This window comes from Ambystoma mexicanum, chromosome 2p, assembly GCF_040938575.1.
Source record: "Ambystoma mexicanum isolate Mex_15411 chromosome 2p, UKY_AmexF1_1, whole genome shotgun sequence".
In the NCBI taxonomy this organism is placed as follows: Eukaryota; Metazoa; Chordata; class Amphibia; order Caudata; family Ambystomatidae; genus Ambystoma; species Ambystoma mexicanum.
The window spans coordinates 663,187,982-663,212,507 of record NC_090923.1 but is presented as its reverse complement, the minus strand read 5'-3'; the positions used below and the strand labels follow the sequence as shown (position 1 = coordinate 663,212,507).

Sequence of the window (24,526 nt, the reverse complement as noted above, 5' to 3'; positions counted from 1 at the left end):
CTTCTCTTCCCTTGCAGGCACAGACACTGGTGTTGCTGACGAGCGGCGTGTGCGATGTGATGGTCTTCCAGGAATCCAGAAATCAGCTGCGATGAGGAGTTCACCAGGCGAAATGGAAACAGGTACGTTGGATCGATTCTCTGGAGCAGGCCACGCTGATGAAGTCAGGTTGTAATGGTCTTTTCTCTTCTTTGCAGGTGCAGAAGACGGTTAGCGATACGCTGCTTAGAAAGCAGAATAACGCGAAGCGCGTGTTCAGGTTGGGGTGTGGCTTATATAGCCAGTCACGCCCAGAAGTCCTAATCACACCCAAAAGACTAGACCGGATGGATACCTTAATGTAATGGAGGATATAGCTTCCACATCCTCCATATTGAGCGTTATGGGTCTCATTGAGTTCAATGTCCCTCATCCTTGCTGTAATGAGCCTAGCGCCATAGGTGCCAGGACAAGGTCTAAAAGCCTTTTCCATTATTTCTTCTGATGGGATTTTGTGCAATTACCTTGAGGCATCAAATGAGCGTGGCGTTGCATGTGTGAATGTTCTCCTGGTACATAGGTTGTGACAGTGATAGAGATGGGGCAGTAGTTAGCCGGACCCAAGGGGTCGGGGGAAGGTTTTTTCATGAGGGGGCACACAAGAGAGTGCTTAAGGGAAGAGGTGAAAGACCCAGTAGCAAAAGAGTGACTGCAGAAAATCAGAAAGTGCAGGAAGCCGATATTGTCCTTAATAGTTCTGGAAGGACAGGGGGAGACCTGGTTGGAGGCGACCTTCATAGAGCAGACAACCCTAGTGACCTCATCGGATGTGATAGGAGAGAAAGGCAGAGGGAGGATGGGAGGCCATAGGTGGCAGGGGGATGGGAGATGAGGAGGGGGAAAAGGAAGAGAGAGTGCTCAGGACGTCCTGAGTTTTTGCAGTAAAGTGTGTGGCCAATGCATTGTAGAGGGCCTGAGAGGGAAGAGGCGAGGTGGAGACTGCAGAAGGGTTGGCTAGCTCCTTGCAGACTCTAAAGAGTTCAGCTGTGTTGTTGGATGCACCAGAGATGCATGCCTGGATGTGGGCCCTTTTCTTCAAATGAATGGAGAGGCGCTATTGCCTTTGGAGAAGGGGACAGGCCAGTTTGTCGGAAGGTGAGCCTGAGGTCTGCCACTTCTGTTCTGCAGCTCTGCACTTGTGTTTCAGGGCTGCAAGTTCAGAATCGTACTAGATGTGATGCTTGGTGGCATGTTTCAGGTGGATCATCATGAATGGGGCAGGAATGTGAAGAGTGTTAGTGATGGCAAGATGGAGGTTGCTGAGAGCAGAGTCAGAGGAAGAGTCTGCTTTGGGGGGGAAGGAGGGATGAAGGTGGATGCGAAGGCAGCAGCTGACACTTTCATTGTGTGGATGTCCGTGAACGAGGTTGGCAGAGCTGGGCAGAGCTGGGGGAGGTTCAGTCAGAGGGCAGAGAAGACCCAGATGGGAGGAGAGGAGGGAGTGGTCTGACCAGGAGAGTGTGATCGTGAATGGGGCAGAGAGCAAAAGATCAGTGTGGATCAAAACATCGAGAGTGTGTCCAGCTGAGTGGGTAGGACCAGAGGTGAGAATGGAGAGGGAGAGTGAGGTGTAGAGGTCAGAGAAGAGAGTGGATGCCATGATTGAGGAGTCAAGGTGGATGTTGAAGTCACCCAGCAGAAGTAATTTAGAGGTTGATGTGAGGAAATAGGAGGAGAAATCAGCACATTCTGAGAGGAACAGGGTGATAGAGCCAGAAGGCCTGTAGATGGTGGCGATTGTCACAACTATCACGACTTGTTTGTGGGCTCACCTGTTGAGGCTTGGAGTGCTTCTTCTTTGTTGCTTCTGACTGCCCGCGAGGTGCGGGTCTCGTGGAGGTAAGGACGGGCTTCACCTGACGCCACACTGTCGGTAGCAGATGGTCTTAGGAGTAAAATGTTCAAGACGTAGGCAGGTGCCTGGGAGGAGAGGAAGCGGTGAGTATACATCTTGTAAGTTCTGGGAAGAAGGAACCCCAGGAAGGATTAGCAGCGGAAGGTAACTACTGCACAGGAGCCTGGAAGGAGGGGGTAGTGATCCGAAGGCAACCGCGAGGTGAGCAGTCCTGGAAGGAAGAACTGCGGAAGACGGCAAGGCGCAGTTGCAGTCGAGCAATCCGGAAGGCACAGGAAGTCCAGGGTGAAGAGGTAGGGTGGTCCGAGGGCAACCGTGGGAAGAGTAATCCTGGAAGGGGGGACTGCGGAAGGCAGAAGACGGCAAGGCGCGGCCACGGTCGAGCAGTCCAGGAAGGCACAAAAGGGAACAAGGAAGATTCTAAGTAGCAAACGCTAGGAACAGCAGCCGAACTAGGAACTGTGAGCGAATTGACACGCGTCGATCCGCAGGAGCGGGGCGCTTATCTAGCCGAGCTAGAAGCTATACCGCTGATCTGAGAGCAGTGTCTGCCATGTTGGGGGGTGTGTGGAACCATTCTGGCACATTGCTGTATGGACCAGGACTTCCAGAGGGGGCGGTAGCGTGGTTTCATGACAGCGATGATCAGGGGGGAAGCGGGAAAGATGACCAACTTGCACACCAGACTGACGGAGGAGGAGTATGGCTGGGTGGGTATGAGGGAAGAAGGGACCCACTCAGGAAAGATCAGGGCAACTCCACCGCCAGCACCTTTAGGGCGAGGCGTGGAGATGATCTTGTAGCCATAAGGGAGAAGGGAGTCAAAAGCAGTGACTGAGCTGGCATTGAACCATGTCTCGGTAAGAGCAAGTATATAGAGGTCAAGGTCTTCAAGGAGGAGACAGATGTCGGTAGAGTGTTTGATAGCAGAGCGAGCATTAAGTGTGGCTAGATGCAGCACGTCACTGCCTTTGGTGGTTTTCCAGTGAGGGTTACAGGGGAGTGGTACACCAGTCGGAAGAGAGGGGTCAGAGAGAAGGAGTAGCAGGTGTAAGAAGGAAGTTGATGAGGGATGGCAAGCACTGGTCAGAGAGGAGGAGGTTGGGCTGAGGACCCAGAGCCATGATAGTGCCATTGTGATAGACATTAATAATACACCTGGATGAGGAGAAGCCCGCCAAGAATACTTCCCATCTAGTGCAACCATTAATTGGTGAAGATGTGAGAGGAGAGACACTAGAGATACGATGAGGAGTCCAAAGATCTGGAGAGGGGACAGAAAAGAGGATATCAGTGACAATCTGTCTGGAAGTTGCGCTGACGTAGGTGTCTGCAATGGGTAGACCGGGGTTAGTGGTCAGGATGGTTTTTTAAAAACGTTTTCCTTCCAGACGTCATGAGAGAAGAAGGATATGTTAAAGTATAGCAGTTAGAATTGATAGGAGAGATGGTGAGTGCCATAGGGGTAGCGGAGAGATAAGAATGGAAGATAGAAGGAGAGATTGCACAGCACAAACACAAATTTACCAGGCGGCCTAGTAGCCAAAAAGCAAGAAAAACATGAGTACCAGAAATGGGGGTGTAGAGTTGTTGAAAATACACCAGATTTCGAATTTACCAAAAAAGCACAGAAGTGCAATGCAAAATGAGGGTGAAGAGTTGTTAAAAACACACCAGGCTTCGTATTTACCAGAAAGCACAGAAATGTAGTGCAAAATGGGGGTGAGGAGTTGTTAAAAACACACTCGGATTCAAATTTACCAGCAAGCAAAGAAATGCACCAAATAAAGGACATAGTAAGGCATAAAAAGGCAGCAGAATGGCATAGGCGCACCTAGATTCAACAGTTTTGTGAGTTTGTGAAAAGGCATAACAATGTCCAGGACATTCCTAGTGTGAGTACATTCTGGCCAGCGGTATGGAGGGCCCCCTATCATTCCAGCATCTCTGTTCGATCCACCCAGATTGTCCGTGCCGTGGTACCACCGTTGTTTGGAGATGGACCACCGTTGTTTGGAGATGGAAAAATGCCAACCTCTATCTGCATGGGTGCTGTTTCTCGCATGCAGGCCTCCCTAAGCGCCTACACGCAAGTGCCAGCATAGGACAACAGGGATCTCCCCATGTCCTGTCTGTGCAATTCCCTGCGTCCGCACTCAGTGCCACTCGGCCTTGGCAAGCGCTCCCTGCTCTGGGCTCCTCCGTACTGTGGTACACATTAGGGCTCCGAGAGGTCCCCCTACTGCGGATCACACTGGATGCCACCTTCCATACCAGTTTACCATTTCTCCGCTCCGCCACAGGCAGCGCACATCCCGCTGTCTCGCTAGGTTCACTGCTGCATCTTCAGTGCAGGAGCTGCCAACTCTCTGATGCCACACACACTCATCTGGAGCCGGCAATCGTGTTTGACTCGCTTCCCTTGGCAGCGAACCCTGGGCACCACACCGGCAATTATTCTTTCGGTCTCTTTTGCAGCAATCTACTCCACCACCGCACAGCAGGCTGTTGCAGCTTCTGCTCACGACCTCCGATCTGCACGCTGTTATATTGGCGCTGAATCAAGGACCCAAATTTTTTCTGATGTTCCGACACCAATCCAAGGATCGGGCCATACCTGCGCCGCCCACAGGCTGCCCGCCAAGGTCGGCCAGTAATGTAGCCAAAACACTGGTTGCTCCCCTCTCACTGTGACCACCAGCCATGGCTATCCGATGTTTTGCCAAAGAGACTTGCCGCTTCCACACACCGTCACTCCAGGGTGAGCCCCTCTCTGACGCACACACCTATATCTCCACAATGGTCCGGAGTATAGTCCCCAGATTTCAAGGGGGTGTTCCCAGAGAAGATGCTCCGCTTATTGAGCGGGCTCCTCCCGGGCTCAAGTGACACCACAATCTCGCTAGGCAGTGGCAGATTAAAGTTCCCCGCGTCCGTTAATATTGGATTCTTGTTGACTTCACGATAGAGGGATATATCAAAACCAATAGCCCAAACTAACTGTTGTTTGTAAGATTGAATCCGATATATGTTTAGACCTAATATAAATCACAACTCTATCAGTAATAAAAGGATCAATGAAGTCAACACGCTCCAGATCCCTATAGGCAAGTGCCTGCAAATTCGAGATTAAGATCACATGCTTGTTTTTCTGGCAATACACTTTCGAGCAATAACTTAAAATATGTGTCATACCCATGCTCATTTAAGGGAGGACAACCAACCCTACCACCCATATTCTGCAATGTTCCCGGACCGACCAAGAATCGAGGATCACCAGGCGTACCAAAGAGTTTGCCACTCTTGGAACCCCCTTAGAACAATGAATATCTGATTAGGCTGCTTCCATAAACGAGTCACTTCTTCCAGCAGCCCCTTCACAGAGGGTTGATTCCCTAGTGTATTAACAAACTTCTTCGAGGCCTGCTTGTTTAAGTTCAGTGAGGACTTAATCTTGGTTTTTCTCATCTGTCTACCATTCCATTTCTTTGAGATCTTCGGAGGAACACTGTCAGAACTGACTGAGCAGCTGTTAACTTCACCCTCTACGTGGATAGGCAGACTGAAAATCTCCAATATAGAGCCATTCTCAGAGGAGTCAGAAATAGTCACAACTGCGTCTTCCACTACATCAAGAGGGGTTTGTTCCCCGGCAGGTAAAGCCCTCCTACAAAATCTGTACAGCGCACCCACAGCTCTCCACCCGTGATTTACGCTTAGTCCCAGTTTTTTGGTGAGTGGCCATAGTCCATCTCCTTCAAATGACCATCAACTGGGGATACACTAGAACCGGCCTGCTTCTCTGCCTCCAAAGAGCCTGTTTTTTGCAATGTGCAATGCCTCAGATTAAATAAGAAGTCTCTCACATTGCTGTGGACTTTAAGAGTTCTCAAATATGAACAGCAGGGCCGAATTAACTTCAGTCTCTGCCTTAATGCCTTCGTACAGAAAAACCAGAATGCACAACACCTGGTTAATCTCAGTTAAGGGATCATCATGACTTGCCCCCTTCTGGTTCTTGCAGATCCCCTGGTGTACTCTTCCGCCAGGGTTCACTGCCTGATGTGTATCTTTAAACATGCCATCAGGAACCCTGGAATTAGAGGGTCTTCTTCACAGGAAAGGGAAGAATACCGCGTCTCTCCTGTTGAAGTCACCACTTCTCCCTGACAGCCATCTCCTACCATGTGATCCACCCTCATACTACCATCCCCAGGGTCAGGAAGCGGCTGCCTTCCCCTGGCTACATGGGAGGAGATTTTAGGCTGGGGTTTAGTCATGACTCCACAGGATTCATCACAGTGGGTGCTGCAACCTTTTCACAGCACTGCCCGCCTCTCTGAATGCCACACCTGGTGTGCCCTCTTTCCCCTTTGCCACACCTCCCACAAGGCTTCTGGTGCTCTCTCTCTCGGGGGCTAGGCTATCTACTATTATGCAGTCTTAAGAAAGGACTTGGGGTCAGAAATCAAACCAGCCATTATAGCCGGATGGTTTGAACTATCACATATCTCAGCCCCCACATAGCCAACAAAAGGTATTAGTGGTTGGGGAGGAAGGGAGGCTAATTTATATCCCTTTCTGGGGATTTTCTGTCGGCTAAGGTGGGTCACCTCCAAAGGAATCATACTTGCCCTGTCCCCTAGAGGGTGTTAGGTGCAGCAGGCTCACCTCCCTAGTCCCAAAGGGGGTGGCTCCCACTTGGGGAGAGGTCACAAACTCCTTGGATTCGTCAGAGTATGCATAACAGGGACGTGACAGGTGATGGGTATAGCAGGTTTATCGGCTGGGCACTTCATATACAAACTACATACATGGCTAGGAAAGGCAAAGCATGTATGTGGGTGGAAAAGGTGCATCTACTACAGTGGGCCCTGAAAGCTGAAGCACATACATGGGTGAGGCAGTTGTGTCTGCTTGGCAGGACCCTGACCAGCGACGCACACTTTTATGTAGAACAGATACATGAGCCGCGCTATTCCTCTGACGGGTGAGGAGCCTACAAGGGTAGGACAGGTGTACTGCTGGGCCAGTTCCTCACCAATGACTCACATACCAGGGTAGGACAGGTGTACTGCTGGGCCAGTTCCTCACCAATGACTCACATACCAGGGTAGGACAGGTGTACTGCTGGGCCAGTTCCTCACCAATGACTCACATACCAGGGTAGGACAGGTGTACTGCTGGGCCAGTTCCTCACCAATGACTCACATACCAGGGTAGGACAGGTGTACTGCTGGGCCAGTTCCTCACCAATGACTCACATACCAGGGTAGGACAGGTGTACTGCTGGGCCAGTTCCTCACCAATGACTCACATACCAGGGTAGGACAGGTGTACTGCTGGGCCAGTTCCTCACCAATGACTCACATACCAGGGTAGGACAGGTGTACTGCTGGGCCAGTTCCTCACCAATGACTCACATACCAGGGTAGGACAGGTGTACTGCTGGGCCAGTTCCTCACCAATGACTCACATACCAGGGTAGGACAGGTGTACTGCTGGGCCAGTTCCTCACCAATGACTCACATACCAGGGTAGGACAGGTGTACTGCTGGGCCAGACCCTCAAAAGAGACAGACATACCAGGGTAGAACAGGTGTACTGCTGGGTCAGACCCTCACTGATGACACATCTACTTGGGTAGGTCAGATGTGTCTACCAGGCATGACCCAGGCTGGCTATGCATATATAGACTTGGGTAGGAGAGGAGGTGCATCTGCTGAGCTGTTCCCCTGACAAGTGAGGTGGACCCCTGACATTTGAAGCCCAGACCTGGACAGAACACGGTACTGCTCAGCTGAGCCCTTACAGTTGAGTCTGGCCCCTGACTTTTGAAGGACATACCTGGATAAGATAGGTGTATCTGCTCTGGGTGGTATTGGTAGGGAGGTCCACTCCTCAGCTCAGGAATTATGACACACAACCACAGAAGCACTGCTGTAATCTCCATAGCTGTTGCAGAATGTGCAGTGTCACCTTCTTTCCAGCACTCGAGAGTACAAGGGGTCAGAAGATGACATGATGTTCACGACAATCGGTTAATTCCCACTGCATCTATAGAAAAAATCACAAAGACGAGTCAGAGAGAAGCGTGACGAGAGAATGGAAAATCAGGCGTCTTCTGTAGCCAGGTTCATACTACAGTTCTGAGAAAAGCGAATCAAAGAAACACCCCATAGACCCCTCAATCCTCCCCCATCGTCCTCCGCCACCAGCAGGCTTGATACACAATGCTGGGCAGCATGAAATACTGGCACTCAGAGGAGGACTTCAGGTTCCTGTGCGTTCAAACCAACCCCTCCCAATATCACCAAACCTACATCCATGACCTCTAAGTGCTCATGTAGTCCTGGTGTTTCCCCCCTGGCATGGTGGCACTTGTGCACTCCTTCCCTAGGACACGGAGGGACCACTAAGTGACCAACTCTCCACCACAGTCCAGCTGAAGGAGATGGGTTATTCAGGCAACCTGCGAGATACTCATGTTATTCAAAACAGGGGACCAGCGTCTACCCGAATTCCTACCCATGCTATGTTATTTCTTCTCCCTTTCACAGATAACACCAGACACCACATTGACTTTTTTACCCCAATGGGGGTCTTTGGTTTAGTGAACCAAAACAATGATAACACTAACCTTATCCATTCATATTCCACTATTATACACCTACATTTACTTCTAAATATCCCGCCATGGCGTACTACTCCTAATCGGGCCCTGTTCCATCAGCGCGCCCTCTCTCAAAAGAGTCATGGCGGGACCACCAGAGTTAACTGATGGACTGCTTCCCTCCTTCCCATCATGTGCCACCCACCAAGAAGTGTGGTCACAGGATGGGCACTGTGGGTGACACAACTCTTCCAGGATGACCTCTCACAGGTCATTACCTACACTTACCATCCCGCCAGGCATTCGTATAAACAATTCACTAACCTTACACCCTGCTAAAGTCTTAGCCCTCGCCCAGCACTATGCAAAACACTACCGATTTAAACAATGCCCTTCCAACCTAATATACAACCAACACAATAGTTATTGATTTATTTATATGGGGGTGGCCCTCCAGTTCTTGTCTTGGTGTATCCCCAACCCCAGTACCTTTATGTTCAGCACCCCATGCCCCTGGATGCCTCTATGCCACTGTGGGGCAGCTACTCTGTTGCCAAAGTGGCACCCTATGTCTGTATTGGGTGCCTTATGGTCACTGCCGCAGCCCGCTTGAACAAGTAATTGTAGTTTGCAAGGCCCTCCCGTCTGGTCACTGCACCTGTACAGCACTTGAGGGTGGGCACCCCCTGATTCTCTATCACATGCTTGGTCAGCTCCCTCCTCCATTATCCCAAAGCGCGGGGTGGCTGACTTCTTCACAGGACTGCCCAGAAGTGTGCTTCTTCTTGGCCCACCTTGACTGGCCCGGGGGTGGGCCATCTGCCTCAAAAGGCTACGCTGCCTGGTCCCAGGCCACCATTCCCACACAGCCTGGGGCGTGCCAACTCATCCGCAGGCCATGTGGTTGTGCGGACTATATCGGGCATGCAGCCCGGGTCTCACGCTTCACTCCGGGCCACTCCTTTGCCTTAGCTCTGGTAGCGCGTGGGGTGAGAAAAAAAAGTTGCTGCCCTCCCCTCCCCTGAGGGGGTGAGGGGTCACCTAGCAGCAGCGCTATGTTTAAGTGATTAACTCCCTGCTCCCGTGCTGGAGCGGAAGTTATCACTTTAATAGAGTGCGGATGCTAAACCAATATGGGGAGGCCTTTCAAAGGCTGCCTCATGCTGGTTTAGCATGAGCGCCCTATTGTAATGAAAAAAGCCCCACTCTCATGCTGGAGCGGGGAGTTAATCACTTCAATACTCTTTTGTAATGAAAAGCTCCCCGCTCCCATTAACGAGAGTAAGGTGCATTTCTTTTCAATAGGGTGCCTTCATCCACCACGCCACATTGGGGCAGCCCTTGAAAGACTCCCCCGAGCTGGCATGGCAGGAGGGCTAATGTGGTGCCCCGGGCCAGCCCTGAGTGTCATATGCAGCCTGGCTCTCAGGGTTCTTCAAACCCCAGGATGCCGCTCAAGGCCGTGGCCCCCAACAACACCTTTATCTCGTCTTCCAGCTGTCTGTCTCTTGCTTCTCTTTTCTAACTACCCCTCTCACTGTTATTTTTCTTTTTTTTTCTTTTCAAAGTTCTACCTCTACCCAGTCCATTTCTTTCGGCCAGGAGGGGGCCTGTACATTGTCCTTGCCCCTCAGCATTCTAGGCGGTCCATCATAAGGGCCTGATGGAGCAGCAAAATCCATAGTTGGAAAATAGGTAAGACATGCACTTACACATTTAATACACTATTATTTTCCATTCTGGTGTGATGGCCTTTATTTTCTGTATATTCCATCAAGAGGTGAGCAACATACCTTTCCTTGTCGGGGCATAATTGGGACAGGGCCTACACTTACAGGAGGTTCAAATATGCGCTGCACTAACATGATGTTTTGCCTGATTGCATTCCCACGTGGGAACCATAATAGCTCTTCAGTAAATATCAACAAGACCCGAAGACGATACTGGCACATAGACAGAGTACATGGGGGCAAATAGGGCAACTGCCCCTTACTGCTTAGTGTCCCCGTTCAGCAAGCCTCACACTCATGCTGACGCGGGCCACTGAAAGAAAACGGCCAAACAACTCGATACTGGGCGGATAACTGAAATGTAATGGTATCTGTCCCTCCCACATCAATGGTGGTCTAATGACCTTCCTGGAATCCTGTGCCATCTCGTCACGTGTGTTGTTGTAGCCTATGGCACAACATCACATCTCCCATAATAGCAATGCACTACCCCATTTCTATGATCCATCTTCGGGGTCTTTTAATGGTTCTACAGGGTCGCCCATGAGCACGTTGGTTTTCGTTGTTGCGCTCGACTTCCCCTTCTGCCCTGGACTCTTCTTCATCACCAGTATATTTGGACTCTTCTCTCTCTTCTCTTTCCTGGTCACTATCTGCTTTGAGTTCTTCGAGAGGGTCTCTTCTTGCTCTTCTGAAGAAGGAGACATTCTGAGTCACTCGCTTGTCGGCTCGGGTTGCAGTGATCATGGATCCATTCCGGTCTAATTATTAGTGGTCGACGGTCAAAAGGTGACATATCTCTGTGGGTGACCATTTGTTTCACAACAATGCTTTCTCCCAGTTGGAGCTGTGTGTGGTGTTGCGATAATCCCACAAGAGCTGGTATAGGGTCTGTTCCAGTGGTTTGTTTGTGATGTTGGCCACCCTCACCGTCCTTTTTATGTTAGCCATGAAACGTTCAACTGTGCCGTTGGCCTGGGGCCACAGAGGACGGATCTTCCTGTGGTGGAAGTGGAAGCCCATGTACTGGCAAACTCTCTGAAGTGGGAGGTGGTAAAGGGAGATCCGTTATCCGACTTCACCACTTTTAGTATGCCGTATTCTGAAAACATTCTGGGCCTCATCACGAGTTGGGCGGTAATGCCGGCGCTATTACCGCTGGCGCTATTAGCCCTACCTCCAAACCCCCGGTGCTATTAGTGCCGGATCACGGGTTTGGAGGAACGGTTAGTGCCCATTCCCCATTGGGCCCATTCGGGAATTCCTCATTCCCCATTGGGCCCAATGGCGCCGAAAATCGGCAAATTTGCCGTGGATTTTCCTCCAGCTCAGAGCTGGGGGAAATCTGCCAAGGCCATGATCACAGAACCCTTAAATGCCGCGGTAATAGCGCTACTGCTGCATTTAAGGGTTACCGCCAAACTCGTGATGAGGCCCTGTGTTTATGCGCTGGAATAGCAGCCGTGGCTGTGGTCGATTGCAGGATTTCCACCTCTGGAAACCAAGAGTGTTCGTCCAGTGCCACCAGGATGTATTCACTGTTCCGGAGAGGCCCAAAGAAGTCAGTGGCGATCTCTTCCCAGATGCCAGCCGGGGCGTCGTCAGAAGCTGTTCAGGGGCTGTTTGTGGCTAGAGGTTGGGGCTTCAGTATGTTTTCAATCAGTTCATCCATGACGGGGAAACAGACTTTCTTTCTTAGGTGTCTCTTGGTTGACACAATCACCCGGTGGCCTTAATGTGCCACAGACGGCCCGCTATTGCAATGGTGCTTGAGTCATTATTCTGTCCCATTTTAGCAACAAGTTCGATGGTGTGATGGATAACTGGTCTTTCACCTTTATGAGCGTCTTCCAGAGTCTGTGATCAACTGCAGGGTTGAACTTTACAGCTTGTTCTATTGATCGCCACCTTCCATACCGAATGCAAGATGCTGCTGGCTCCAGTGTGGGGTCTTCGGCCGTCGTCCGCTGAAGTTCGGTCAGAGAGATTGTAGGTGGAATTGCGTGATGCACTCCATAGTTGACGTAGCCTTCTGCTCGGTTGACCGATGGCCTGGTGCACGTTAGAGGATGCCTGGATGGGAAGTCTGCTGGGTTGGCCTCCTTCAGTAAGGGCATCATGTCTGTGATGCGTGGGGATTGGTGGCGTTCTCAACGTATGGCTTGGTTGGGGACGTGCATGTGTAGAGGAGATCCCAAGTAAAGCCTGCACTACAACTGCCCATTTCGAATTACCAGGAACGTTCACACCAAAATATGTGACATATGATGAGCAAATAAACCAGCAGGGAGCCGCAGTGAGGCTCTGTCCAGTACCTATCAGAAGAACAGCTGCTATTGAAGTACCAGGACCAAGGAAACCATGGACAGTAAGGTACCCATTGAGAAGGCCATATCAACAAATGAAACAAAATGAAGATCGTCTGAGTACAGTCCCTGAAGAAACCAAAAAGGTCTTAATGGAAGACGAATGGTGACGTCACAAGAAACTGGACTGACACACATATAGAAGATATAACGACCTGAGAATGATAAAAAGAGACAAAAACGCCATGAATAAAGCATAATGTGAACCTAAAGTGAAAGGACGATGTCAAACGTAAGAAGCTTAAATCATGAGCATGGTGAAGAAATTCCACCTGTTTACACCTGCACATATGCTTGGAACTGCAAAAGAGCTAAGAAAACCGTGCAGCTTGCTATGCTTAGTGGAAAGATAGTGCGGCAAGCGCCACTATACATAATCTACCTCAAACAAAGCACATTATATAAGTGTATTTCCACTTTGCACGAGAAGCAGAATCAACCCAGGTTACTAAAGTCCACACGAGAAAAAGCTTCATATTTAGCAAAATCGAGAAGAGACGGCTGAAATGAAACTCAGCAGAGGCAACTCGTGCCAGGAAAGCCAAGGTTGTACCAATAGAAGATACGAACAGTAGCTACATTTAATTGAAACTAAGAACAGAATATCCTGCCTCTGAAAGGTCGAGATAAGAAGACGAAGGCAGGTGGTGGGTGAAACGAGAATCAAATGCACAAATTGATGGAAAAAGGCAAATTCATGGTGTCCGAATCACGTGACCAGCCGAGCAAGAAGAAGCGAGGACTCATACCTACGCATGGCACCAGGCCAGGCGAAGATATCAGAACTTTTCCAGACAGAAGATGCAGTCTCGAGGCCAACCACAGTGAAATAATTGACACATGGCTATTAAAGTGATGATTGATTGTAACAATAATTGGAGGAAGGCCGGGTAACTAAGGGGCATCCCGCACCTGGCCGACCATTCTGCGTGCTGCTATGCAAAGTGGAAAAGTATGCATGGGGTTGGTGCCAACCCAATCAAAATGGACCAAATAACTTAGGGTCCTATGGTTAGTAGAACCAATGGGACATCGTACTTTTAGTGACGTCTGCAGTAGTTGTTTTGAAGGAAGGGCTTAGATGCCCACCTGACAGTGTTTACCCAATCCCCTCACTCCGTTACCATATACAGATATAGTACCTATATTAAAGTTACCTTTCCTGAACCAATAGAATTGCATGTCAGCTTTTGAGTGTTACACGTCAATGATGAGAGTTTTCACTTTAAATGCTATGATTTTTGTGAAGATCGTTGGAGTTGAAGCGAGAAGGAAGATCGCGCCATTGCCAATATTCATAACTCCCCGTTTTTTGTACTTGTCATTAAACGGACTCCCTTTGCCAAACCGTTGAGTTGTCCTTATTGATTGGTGTTGAAGTATATATCTGCACCCCCATCCATCTCACAGGTGCTGCTATCTTGGCTGGAATGTGCCCTGGATAAACTTAGCACCTTGTTGATGGTTCGCATGAACATTTCCACATCGCCGTTTGCTTGTGGCCACCTCGGCTTGATGTGGTGGTATTGAATGTGTAGATTATCCAGGTACTTCTTGATCTCCGTACCGTGGAATGGCAGTCGATCGTCACTTTTGATGCGTCGTGGCAGGCCATGTGTGGCAAACATCTTTTCCAGGGCCAGTATTACCCTTTCTGCTGCTGTTGAGGATACAATCTTCACCTCTGGGTATCTTGAATGATCATCGATGGCTATCAGTAGGTATGTCCCTTCCTGAACCGTGCAGAAGTCGATGCTGATTGCGTCCCATCTTGAGGACCTACGCTTTGCCGACTGTATGGGTTCAGGGTTCGGCGGTGCACCTGTTTTCTGGCAAGGGAGACAGGCTGCTATGAGTTGCTCCACCTTGGTGTCAATGTGTGGGAACCGCACTCGTGGTCGGATCCTGGCTTTTCGTTCTGACTATTATTTGGTAGCCTTCGTGGGCCAGTGCCACGATTCTGTCCTGCAGACTGTTGTGGATGATGATCCGGGCCCCTCTTAGGATTAACTCTTCGCTGGTGGCCGACAGGTCTTGTCGTATTGGGAACATGCCAGCGAGGAAGTCTCTGGCCGCCGGCGTGCGGTTGTGTACATTGCGGAAGAAAGATTTCCACTCGCCTGATATGATGCTGTTCTTGACCAGGTCGCAGCAAGGGTCGGTTTGGGTGGCCTCCACGATGTCCTTGATGCTGACTGCTTTTGGTTTCATAGTGTGTACGATCTGGCATATGTGCTCTTCCATTTCTTCTACCTCATTCACTTCTCCCAGGGTGGCTGCCCTCGGGTGCCTAGATAGGAAGGCCGCTGGGTTGTCAGTGCCCGCTTGGTAAGCCAACTCGAACTTGTATTGTTGCAGGTGGAGCAACCACTTCCCTATTCTGGCGGGGGTGTGTGAAGATGACCCCATGAACATCGGGATGGGGGGCTTGTGGTCTGTGTAGGCCCTGAATTTCCGTCCGTAAAGGTAGATGTGGAAATGGCAGCATCCCCACAACACTGCTATGGCCTCCTTCTCGAAGTGCGAGTATCGTTGCTCTGTCGATGTTAGGGCGTGGGATGCGTAAGCGATGGGCTTCGTTTACCCTGTTTGAGACACTTGAACAAGGATGGCCCTAAGGCCGACAGGGCTGGTGTCGACATACAGTTCTGTTGTTAGTGTGGGGTCATTGTAGGCCATTATCGTCTCAGCTGAGAGGGATGTTTTGATCCGCTCGAACACCTCCTGGCAGTCGGGGCTCCAGACCCATTTGGTGTTCGATCTGGTGAGCTCTCTAAGTGGCTCGGACATCGTTGCCAGGTTGGGGATGAATCTCCCGCAGTATGCCGCAATTCCCAGGAAGCTGCATATCTCTGTGGGTGTTGTTGGGGGGAGGCCTCCTTTATGTCTGTGACTTTTTGTCAACCGTCACTCCCGCGCTGCTAAACACATATCCGAAAGAATGTGATCTCCTCCTTCGGGAACCCACACTTTTCCCTGTGAATGGTCAAATCTGCGGTCTCTAGCCTGCTGAGCACCATATCGAGGCGACGCATGTGTTCGTGCCTGTCGCTAGCATGGATGAGACTGTCATAACTGACATTCAGCCCTCCGGGGATGCCCTTTATTACCTCCTGAATGGCCTGCTGGAAAACCTCTGTCGCTGAGGAGATGCCGAAACTCAGTCTTTTGTATTGGCGTAGGCCCAGGTGCGTGGAGAAAGTAGTGATGTATCTTGAGTCAAGGTGTAGTTTTAGCTGATGTTACCCAGTGTTGAGGTCAATTTTCCAGAATACTTTCGACCCTGTGAGGTCTGTAATTATTTCGTCCAGTGTGGGGGTGATGTGTCATTCACATTTGATTGCCGCATTTGGAAGGCACATGTCGATGCAGATTCTCACTTTCCCCAGCTGCTTCAGCTTCTTTGTCACCCCCATGGGAGACACCCAGGGCGTCGGTCCCGTCACCTCTTCATTGATTCCTGCTTTTTCAAGTTCTCGCAGTTCCTTTTCAACCAGGTCCCTCATGTGGAATGGGGTCCTTCTGTGGCGTACTGCCTGCGGCTGTACTGACTGGTCGATGTGGAGCTTTATTAGTTTTCATTTTAGGCATCCTATGCCCTCGAGGATGCCCGGGTACTTCCCCAGGAGACTGGTGATGTCCGTTGAGTCCGCTACATCGCAGATGAAATGGATTAGTCCCAGGTCTTCCACTGCATCCCCTCTGAGTAAGCATTCGATTCCTGCATTGACGACGTATACCTTTGACTGGAGGACTCGATCACTCCTGCTTAGTGTTGTTATGAAACGTCCTTCCACTGGTAGTGGGGTTTTGCATCCGTAGGCAAATAATAGTGCGTCTGTTGGCTTGAGGCCGGCACGGGGACGCAGCTTTTGGAACATTGTCGTGGCCATGACATTTACTGATGCTCCAGTGTTGATTGTCATTTGCGTCTCCTGGCCCTATATGGACACTAGGCATTTGCGTCTTCTTTGTCTCTTCGCCGACTCTACACCTCTGTGATCAAGTGCCGAGACCAAGTAGACTTTTCTCCTCCTTCTCGTATGTCCACTTCCCGCATCTTTCGCTGGGTCACCATCGTCATCACCGGATTCGTCGGTTGACGAGTTGGCAGTCTCTACATGGCGGGTGTTGGCTTGTTTCTTCTTTTTGGGGATGCTTTTGTCTTGTTGCGGTTGGGGGCGTTGTGATTGCCCTGATGATCTGCAGACGTGCGCGTAATGGTCCTTCCGGCCACAAGCTCCGCACGTGGTACCTTGTGCTGGGCAGTTTCTTCTTCCGTGATGCGCACCTCCGCACCATCCACACTCTGTAAGCCCTGGGATCCTTCATTGCCACCGTGGTGAGTTGTTTGTGTTGTTGACTTCCTCCCTCAGTGGTTGGCGGTTGGCGATTTGAGCCATTGTCGCCGTCGTCGGCATCAGTTGGAGCTTCTGCAATGTGGTGCCCATATGTGCCGCCCTCACGTGCAACAGTTCTCTTTGGCGCCCATATTCGAGGATCCTGGCTAGGGGGATACCTTTCTCACTCAACATCATTCTGCGTAGTTTTTCGGAGTGCATGTCATTGATGATTTGGCGCCTTATCGCCGTCTCAATGTTGTCGAATTCACACGAGAGTGCGAGTTTCCTGAGTCTTGTGTGGTAGGCATCGAGTGTTTCCTCCTCCATCTGAACCGTGGTGCAGAAGATGAAAGTTTTGTAGTCCGGGTTTAGTTATGGCATGAAATGTGCTGTGAGAGCGTCTTGGGCCATTTGGTGGATGTCTGAACCATCGCCGATTACCAGTGTGTTGAAGATGCGCAGGATGTCGTTGTCCACGTTGAGCAGAAGGTGTGACCTCATCTTCCTGGGCGTTGTGATGTCTTTGCAGTCATCACCATCTCAAACTTCTGAATCCACAACAACCACCGGGGGCCCACTGACGATGGGTTGGTCTAGGGGTCGAACAGCCCCGGCGTCATTGTCGTCCCAACGTGGGGTTGAGGGGATGGTGCTGTAGGCGTCAGTGACGCTGCAATCCTTGGCGGCGTGCTGGATCTGGGTGTGGACAGGCCAGTCGCCATGTTGTTCCGGTGCTGGAGTTGCCGCCGTCGTTGTGTGTGTTCGATGAATTACTCCTCACCTTCGTGACTTTTGTGTCGATGGGGCATTAAGGTACCCAACAGCTCTTCTCTGTTGCCATCTGCGGTGCAGTGGCGCTTCCTACAACACATGGCATGAAGATGGGTCTGCAGGCAAACCGAATGTTTTCATTTGCCTCAACTGGTTTTGTATTTCTGTATTCTCAGATGTTGGGGCCTTGCAGGAGGAGATGAAAAAAAGAGAATTTTTTGTTTTTTGGGTGGGGGATGGGTCCCACATCGTGTCTCCAAAAATGTGCCCGTGCCGAGGGCTTGTAGGCCGAGTTACAGCTTGTTTCTGTATTGTTCGCTTAGTCCGTCCCTCGTCGCCAGTGTTCCGTTCTGCCCTGCCGCTGCGCCGGCTGAAGGGAGAACGAAATGGGTCCTGCGTATGGGCCCTGGCTGAGGAGCTGAAGAACACACACGACACGCGTTCGCTCGTGGGACGTAAGGCGTACATAAGAGTCGGGTCATGTGTGGCACGTAGCACATGGACTAGAGCAGGCTTATCCTCGTCCACCTTCGCTGCCAGTATTGTGTCCCTGTTCAGCAGGCCTCACGCTGACACGGGACACTGAAAGACGACCACACAACTCGATACTGGGTGGGTAACTGAACTTTAATGGTATCTGTCCCTCCCACATCAATGGTGGTCACATGGCCTTACTGGATTCCCTGTGCCATCTCATCATGTGTGTTGTAGCCTGTGACAGGACATCACAATGCTGTGCAAGAGAGCAGGAAACACACTTTGGCCCTTCGAGATGTTTACACTTTTTAGCTGCCGACTGTACTTCCCAAGTGAGACCGCACGCATTGTCAATGCAGCAGGAGATAAAACACGGTTGGCTTTTAAGCCATGTACCTGAACTGCACTATTCCTAATGCAGTGACATGAAGCAGGAGCAGGGATTCACCCACAAAGGCGAAATCTCTAAAGTGTAGCTGCACTCTGCAAAGCAGAAAGCTGCAAGGTAGCACAGCAGGTTAGGTGACTGTAGTTGAGATCAACCTGTAAATCCTTCAGGTTTTTTCCATTAATGCCGAAGAATACTGTCTCAAAGGCACTGTTTCCACCTGTGAAAGGTTCGAGCTCGGTTATTTCCTCATATTCACAGGAGGTGGGGGTTTAATTGGCAGGAGAATCTCTACCCGTAGTAAAAATGAAAAGTGGGCACCCATGAGTTGGCGAAGAATATACAATATACAAATTTGCGTAACTCTTTGTCATAAACAAGCCGGAGTAGTGGCAACCCTTCAGCAATCAGCAACACCTCTGCTGAACACCTTGTCCCTTGTAAACATTCCAATGGCACCTGGACAGCAGCCAGAGCACTACAGTCACAACCCCCTGGAACAGTGCAGCGCCAGTGGAGTGCCTTGTGCGCAAGGCAGGTGCTAGTTAAACAGGTGACTTTAACTTTAATGTGGCGTGGTCATTGCTCTGGGCTTGGGTGCACATTTCGGTTGACATCATGTGCATTTTCCGCACTACGGCGGGATTGTATATTTGTAGTTTGTGCCTGCAATCTAGCAATTGGATGCCCCTTGCTTGTGGTAAGGACATGTGTGCGCACTCTGTGGCATTGCCGGGGGTATTTTTGACTCTCTCCGTGTTGGCCGCCCTCGTCCTCGGCACCCGAGTGCCTTTGAGGGCTGCACGGGTTGCTACGGGTTGCTATGGTGCTTCGGTGTATACGAAGCTAGTGATTAGCTGCCCTGCTATTGTTTAGGCCAATTTGAAGCCGGCCAGCGAGGAAAGCCAGCCCCCAGCAATGGCCTCTGTCTGAGCAACTCAACACCAATGGTTCCATGAGAACTTTCACTATCCTGGTAAGCTGGCATGGGGCACAACTCTATTCTTGGACACTAACCGTATTCTTAATGCTGCGTACTTCTTTCCGCCTATCGACAGCTTACTGTCCACCCCTAACAACATCACCACCATGCTATTCATGCCCTAAAGTGCCTGTCTCACAAAATCAAATCTAGGTGTTTCTACATTTGTACTGCCAATTTAGTTCTTGTGCTTTAGAGTGCCCTGCATGTGGGTGCAACCTTCCTTCCATGCTCAGTGCTTACTTGTCATTCACCTGCGCAGTCCTTACTGTGCGGCAGCCTGATTGATGTTGCCCCTCACTCCTTCAGGTGTGACTTTCCCAGTCTAGGTAATCATACCTATTTGACTCACATGCTGCCAGATGTAGCCCCCTGTAACATGAGGTGAGGCTATGCCAGTCTGAAGAATTGCACCTATTGGACTCATATGCTGGCTGATGTAGCCCCCTGCAAAATAAGGTGAGACTGTGCCAGTCTGTGCACACATACACAATTATGTCTGTAACCTTTTGTGTACTCTTGCACCAATATACCATGCACTTTCTGTAACTAGCCTTTAGATGCCTCCAGGCTTTGTGCACCGAAATAAATGCAATAAATAAATAAAGCTTAATAACATAACATGAAAGAAGGTGTAACGCTCACCTGATTCCCGCAGAGGCGCCGGTCTTGACTGGGTGAATGCCGTATCTTCAAAGGTGATGTGTAACACACGGTTGGCTCTTTGGGCTGGACCTCTGTGCACTGTATGTCTGACTCGAAGAGTAAGATGTCTGCAGATAGAAAATATGGGATTAATGAACTGGGGTTATTGGGTGCCTCTCTCCTCGTCCCTTTCTCTTCTCCTGTAGAACCCCAAAGGTTAACACCCTCACCTTAGATAAGTGAACGCCGAGCTCTCCATCTGCCTCGGGGCAGGGTGCCGTAACCAGTTTCTTCACTGGATAAGGGTGCAGGCCTCTTGACCTCAGAGGACTGCTGTCCGTCGTTAACTGCACGAACGGTAAGTTCTGGGCACTTCAAATGTCTTAAAAGTCTTTTGTAATGATATCTCTTGTTTTGCAGGGTTCCGGCGATGGCGGATGGCGGGCTGATGAGTGTTGAGGATCGAACCCGCGTGAGGAATAGAAGCGCCTGGAAGCACGTAAGTAAGCGCTTGTAGCCTGCTTCACGATGCGCACTAACTGTCCCTTTTTTCTTGCAGGTACAAGTTCGGAGCTTTAGAGAAGCTGAAGGGTGCTGGAATACCCACTGGATTCGGCGTGGGAAGGAGTAATGGCACGTGAGTAATAAAGTTGCCCAATGTCTTTAAACGCACCTTCTTTTGTCTTTCAGATGCGGGATGCAGCGCCCAAGGCCTCCGGAGCGTGCGAAGAGCTGGTAAGCTTTTGTCTTTCAGATGCCGGAATGCAGTGCGAAGACCTCCGGAGCATGCGAAGAGTAGGTAAGCCTTTGTCTTTCAGATGCCGGAATGCAGCGCGAGGCGTTGGTGACAGCCGATGGACCAGGTAAGAGATGCGCTGCCACTGAAGACCGTAGTGCTAACCTGTTCTTTCTTTGTCTTTACAGGTGCTGCTGAAGACTGGATTCCAGGATGGTAAGCCTTTGTTCCCTTAGGTTCAGGATCAGAAGCAGAAGACACGATGAGCGTTCTGCTGCAGAGAATGCAGAATAACGCAAAGCAAGATTCATCCATCGGGTGTGGTTTAAATAGCTTCCTGTAGTGCTTAGGTGTCTCCTTCCACAGCCACGCCTAGGTAAGAAAAGAGTTCCTGCTTTCCAGAAGAGTTCCAGTGTTCTGAACCTAGGGAGTGGCTCCTGCCCCACCCAACAGGAAAAGTAGTCCCAAACAGAAGAGGATCAGGGGTTCATCTGGCAGGTAAGTAAGCAGCATGGTCTGCTGCAGGTAAGTCCACCCAAGCATTATGAGCCCGGCGCTTCCAGCGCTGGGACTGGGCATCTTTATGAGCCTGGTGCCACTGGCGCCAGGACAGGGTCCAAAAGGTCCCAATTGGGACTGGCTGGCACTCGGAACCGGGGTTATGGGTCTGCTTCCAAGGGAGTCGGGCAAGTCCTGATCTTTTGGAAGCAGAGATCATGACAGCACCCCCCCTCAAGGCCCCTCCCAAACTGGGCTTCTCCGGGGGTTTGGGCTTGTTAGGAAATGTTCGATGAAATCTTTTGATTAGACGAGGCACGTGGACATATTCTGCAGGTTCCCAGGATCTTTCTTGGGGACCGTAGCCTTTCCAGTCAATCAGGTAAAATAGTTTAGATTTGGAGATCTTGGAATCCAGGATGCTTTTGACTTCAAACTCGAGTTCTCCATCAACTAGAATAGGTTTTGGAGATGTAGTTAGTCGGGTTTGAGGTTGCACGGGTTTTAATAGAGAGACGTGGAAGACCGGATGTATCTTCATGTGAGGGGGCAAGTCCAACTTGACCGCTACTGGATTTACTATGGTAGTGATGGAATAGGGACCAAGGTATCTTGGGTTGAATGTGCGTGGTCCTTTTAGAGGTAGATATTTGGTGGATAACCAGACTTGATCTCCTACTTGATATTGGGGGGCTTCCTTCCGATGTTGGTCTGCTCCTTTCTTGTATTGTTCTTTAGCCCTTTGAAGGTGAGAAACGGCTTCCTTAAAGGCTTGGGTGATTGTAGAATGCAGGTGGTCTACTGCTGGTGTTCCAAGATCTTGGAGTGGATCCAACTCTGAGGTTCGAGGGTGACTACCGTATAAAAGAAAAAACGGGGTCTTCCCAGTTCCCGATTGGACAGAGTTATTGTAGGCATATTCGGCTATCCAAAGGATATCTTTCCAAGTTTTTTCAGTTTGTTGTAGCATGCAGCGCAAATACTGTTCCAGAGTTTGATTGGTCCTCTCAGTTTGTCCGTCGGTTTGAGGGTGGTGGCTGGTCGAAAGTCTCACATCAATTTGAGCCGACCGACAGCAACTTCGCCAAATATGAGAAATAAATTGACTACCTCGATCCGAAATTAAAACTGAAGGAAAACCGTGCAGTCGGACAATGTTTTCGAGAAATTCTCGGGCCAGAGTTGCTGCTGTTGGTAAGCCTTTGAGTGGAATGAAATGCTCCATCTTGGAGAATAGGTCCACGATTACTAGGATCGTATTGTATCCGGAGCATGGAGGTAGATCGGTGATGAAGTCCATAGAAAGCGTATGCCAAGGGCGAGGCGGGATGTCAATAGGGCGTAAGAGGCCGGCTGGTTTTTCCTTTTGACTCTTGTTTTGGGCGCATACTCCACAGGACATTATAAAGTCTCTGATATCTTTTTTCCAAGACGGCCACCAGAAGTAGCGCTTGATCTTTTCCGAGGTCTTGGTCATACCGGGATGTCCTTCCATTAAAGAATCGTGATAACAAGAGATTACCTTTTTCTGTAAATCTGTGCTGGGCAGGTATAACCGTTCTTGGAAATATAATAGGTTGTCCTTCACCGTAAAGTCCTTTCCCTGCAGATGCCAATTCTGTATGTCTGCTGGAGTTACCAGTAGCCTGGCTTTATCCTTAACTTCCTCTATGGATTGTGTGGCGATTACACCTAGAATTCTTTGTTCAGGAATGATAGGTACAGGTTTAGGATTGATCAAATGTTCTTCCACTCCCATCCGAGAAAGGGCATCAGCTTTACCGTTTTTTGTACCAGGTCGATAGGTAATTATGAAGTCAAACTTGGCAAAGAATAGTGCCCAACGGAGTTGCCTAGAGGATTGAGCTTTTGCGGTTTTCAAATATTGCAGGTTTCGGTGATCTGTAATCACAGTAACGGTGTGTCGGGCCCCCAGAAGATAATGCCGCCAAGCCTTAAAGGCGGACTTGATAGCTAGAAGTTCCTTATCAGTAATAGTGTAATTGATTTCAGGAGGCGAGAATTTGCGGGACCAAAATGCCACGGGATGCAACTGATTGGTTACTGGGTCCTTTTGTGATAGAACTTCCCCCATGGCAAGGCTCGAAGCATCAGTTTCAACGATGTAGGGGAGTTCTGGGCGAGGATGTTTTAAGATCGGTGCAGAGATAAATCTAGTCTTCAAATTCTGGAAAGCTTGTTCCGCCTCGGTAGACCATTCAAAACGTTTGTTTTTCTTTAACAAGGCGGTGATGGGCTGGACTATTCGAGAGAATTCGGGGATAAACCTGCGGTAAAAGTTAGCGAAGCCTAACATGCTTTGAACACCTTTTACGGAGGATGGCGATGGCCATTTGAGAATTGCATCGACCTTCTTTGAATCCATACGCACTCCGCTAGGTGATAATATGAATCCCAAGAATTCAACTTCAGTCACGTTGAAAACACATTTTTCCAACTTAGCGAAAAGTTTGTGTTGACGCAATCTCTCGAGGACCATTTTCACGTGTTTCCGATGTTCAGTTTCCGATGAAGAATAAACGAGGATGTCGTCAATGTAAACAACAACACACACATCTATGAGCTCTCTGAGGACATCGTTCATAAAATATTGAAAGGCGGCCGGGGCATTGCAAAGTCCGAAGGGCATGACCTGATATTCAAATAGCCCATACTTGGTGCGGAAGGCCGTCTTCCATTCATCGCCCTCTTTTACTCGTACCAAGTGGTAGGCTCCTCTAAGATCCAGCTTTGTATATATGCATGCTTTTCAGGGATCAAAGGTAACGGATATCTATTCTTAACGGTGATCTGGTTCAGGGCGCGATAATCTATACAAGTTCTAAGGTCCCCTTCTTTTTTTGGAACGAAGAACAAAGCTGAGGAAGCAGGGGACTTGGAAGGATGAATAAACCCATTCGCTAGGTATTGATCCAGGTATTGTCGGAGGTGAAGATTCTTAGGCTCGGTGAGGGCATAAATTCTACTACAAGGAGGAGTAGATCCAGGTATCAGGTCTATCTGGCAGTCAAAAGACCTATGAGGAGGTAGAGAGTTAGCCTGATCCTTCCGGAAAACATCTT

The 24,526-nt window shown here is 49.8% G+C and overlaps 2 protein-coding genes across 5 annotated transcripts in view; one reads left to right on the top strand and one right to left on the bottom strand.

The window, feature by feature from the left end:
* LOC138566665 (uncharacterized) overlaps positions 1-24,526 on the top strand; it is a 508,561-nt gene that overhangs the window by 364,813 nt on the left and 119,222 nt on the right. The gene's annotated exons all lie outside the window — the stretch shown is intronic.
* ACP7 (acid phosphatase 7, tartrate resistant (putative)) overlaps positions 1-24,526 on the bottom strand; it is a 282,088-nt gene that overhangs the window by 238,036 nt on the left and 19,526 nt on the right. For all 4 annotated transcript variants that reach the window (XM_069644229.1, XM_069644231.1, XM_069644232.1 and 1 more), the window contains exon 2: positions 7,742-7,951. In XM_069644229.1, coding sequence (XP_069500330.1) covers positions 7,742-7,847 — 106 coding nt within the window. In that variant the 5' untranslated portion in view covers positions 7,848-7,951. The remainder of the gene's footprint in view (positions 1-7,741; positions 7,952-24,526) is intronic.